The sequence below is a fragment of the Cetorhinus maximus genome, chromosome 29, assembly GCF_964194155.1.
Source record: "Cetorhinus maximus chromosome 29, sCetMax3.hap1.1, whole genome shotgun sequence".
Lineage (NCBI taxonomy): Eukaryota > Metazoa > Chordata > Chondrichthyes > Lamniformes > Cetorhinidae > Cetorhinus > Cetorhinus maximus.
The window spans coordinates 22,309,536-22,311,473 of NC_135907.1; the positions used below are offsets into that span (position 1 = coordinate 22,309,536).

The 1,938-nt window shown below is 48.8% G+C and overlaps 1 protein-coding gene across 1 annotated transcript in view; it reads right to left on the reverse strand.

The window, feature by feature from the left end:
* LOC144669434 (lysoplasmalogenase TMEM86A-like) overlaps positions 1-227 on the reverse strand; it is a 7,185-nt gene extending 6,958 nt beyond the window's left edge. Inside the window, exon 1 of the mRNA XM_078531860.1 lies at positions 108-227. Coding sequence (XP_078387986.1) covers positions 108-158 — 51 coding nt within the window. The 5' untranslated portion in view covers positions 159-227. The remainder of the gene's footprint in view (positions 1-107) is intronic.
* Positions 228-1,938: the final 1,711 nt, after the last annotated feature.

Genomic DNA, 1,938 nt, shown 5'->3' on the forward strand with positions numbered 1-1,938 from the left:
AGGGCAACTAGGGATGGGCAATAACACCCACATCCCATGACTGAATAAAAAAAACCCGCACACACACGTGTGGACACTCACTGCATTGGTACATGTTCACTGCTTACCGTCACTGACGCCTTCTTCCATCTCCTGTCATCATATCCCATAATATCCATTTTCCTCTGTTCCTTTCTCCTTTCTATTCCCCCCCTCTCTCTCCCTCCCTCTCTCTCTGTCGTCTGCCGTAGGTTTCCTGAGTTACTGCTTTATCTGGTGTGTCTGCGGACTTTCTCCTCCATTATCTTGCACTTGCTAATAAATCCGGCTCCTCAGATATCGGCCATGTGCAGCTCTATAGCAGGATGTACCTGCAACCACCAACTAAATGACAAGCGGGGGGTCAAAGTTCAACAGTGTCCCGTCCATTATCTATCTACTTTCAGCTTTCCTTTTAGGACATTCCCCCTTTCGGCAATTTTGACTTGCTGCCTCGGGGATGGTGGTTTCGCGAGAGATTATTTCTGCCCTTCCAATACCTCACCTAAACCCTCAGAGTAAGCAGGCCAGGGGTTCAAATCCCATTCCAGAGACGCGAGCACAAAATCTAGGCTGACACTCCCACTGGAGTCCCCGAGTGAGTGCTACACTGTCAGAGGTGCCGTCTTTTGGATCAAGTGTTAAACTGAAGCCCCGTCCGCCCTCAGGTGGACATAAAACATCCCACGATCGCTATTTCGAAGAGAAACCTGGCCCCCCCGTATCCTAACTGACCAAGTCATCCCCAACCAACGCTTAAGATAGATGAGCTGGTCGCTATTGCTGTTTGTGGGATCTTGCTGTGTACAAATTGGATGCCTCGTTTCTTGTGTTACTACATTTCAATATGAAGTGTGTTGGGACGTCCAGTTGAGTGGTGCTGTCGAAATGCAAGGCTTTCTTCATTACTTTTTCCTTAGTAAGTGGCCATTCGTCAGTGAGTGCTGACATATAACTCCTCCTCTGGGTGGATGGTACTCGCTCCCGAGTCCTGTTCTCACCCATGGTATGGGCCCCAAGTCACTTCCCATCTAGAGTCGCTGGGATAATGATCAAGAGTGGGGTAGCCCTGACTTTCACTGCTCACCATGACCTCTTCTAACAACCCCACCCACAGAGGATTGGCGACCTTGCCACAGACTGAATATTAAAACTCCGGGACACCCTGGTCCACTCCTCCATCACCCCCTACTCCTCAACCCCCACCTATGGCACCTCCCCATGCCCACGCAGAAGATGCAACACCTGCCCCTTCACTTCCTCTCTCCTCACCGTCCAAGGGCCCAAACACTCCTTTCAAGTGAAGCAGCATTTCACTTGCATTTCCCCTAACTTAGTCTACTGCATTCATTGCTCCCAATGCGGTCTCCTCTACATTGGAGAGACCAAACGCAAACTGGGCGATCGCTTTGCAGAACACCTGCGGTCTGTCCGCAAGAAAGACCCAAACCTCCCTGTCGCTTGCCATTTTAACACTCCACCCTGCTCTCTTGCCCACATGTCTGTCCTTGGCTTGCTGCATTGTTCCAGTGAAGCCCAACGCAAACCGGAGGAACAGCACCTCATCTTCCGACTAGGCACTTTACAGCCTTCCGGACTGAATATTGAATTCAACAACTTTAGATCTTGAGCTCTCTCCCCCATCCCCACCCCGTTTCTTCCCCCCCATTTTGTTTTTTCCAATAATTTATATAGATTTTTCTTTTCCCACCTATTTCCATTATTTTTAAATCTACAACTAATACCTTGTCAGTCTTTCCACCCCACCCCCACTAGAGCTGTACCTTGAGTGTCCTGCCATCCATTCTTAATTAGCACATTTTCTTAGATAATATCACCACCTTCAACACCTCTTTGATCCTTTTGTCTGTGACATCTTTTGATTATCTGCTCCTATCACTGCTTGCTTGTCTCTACAAC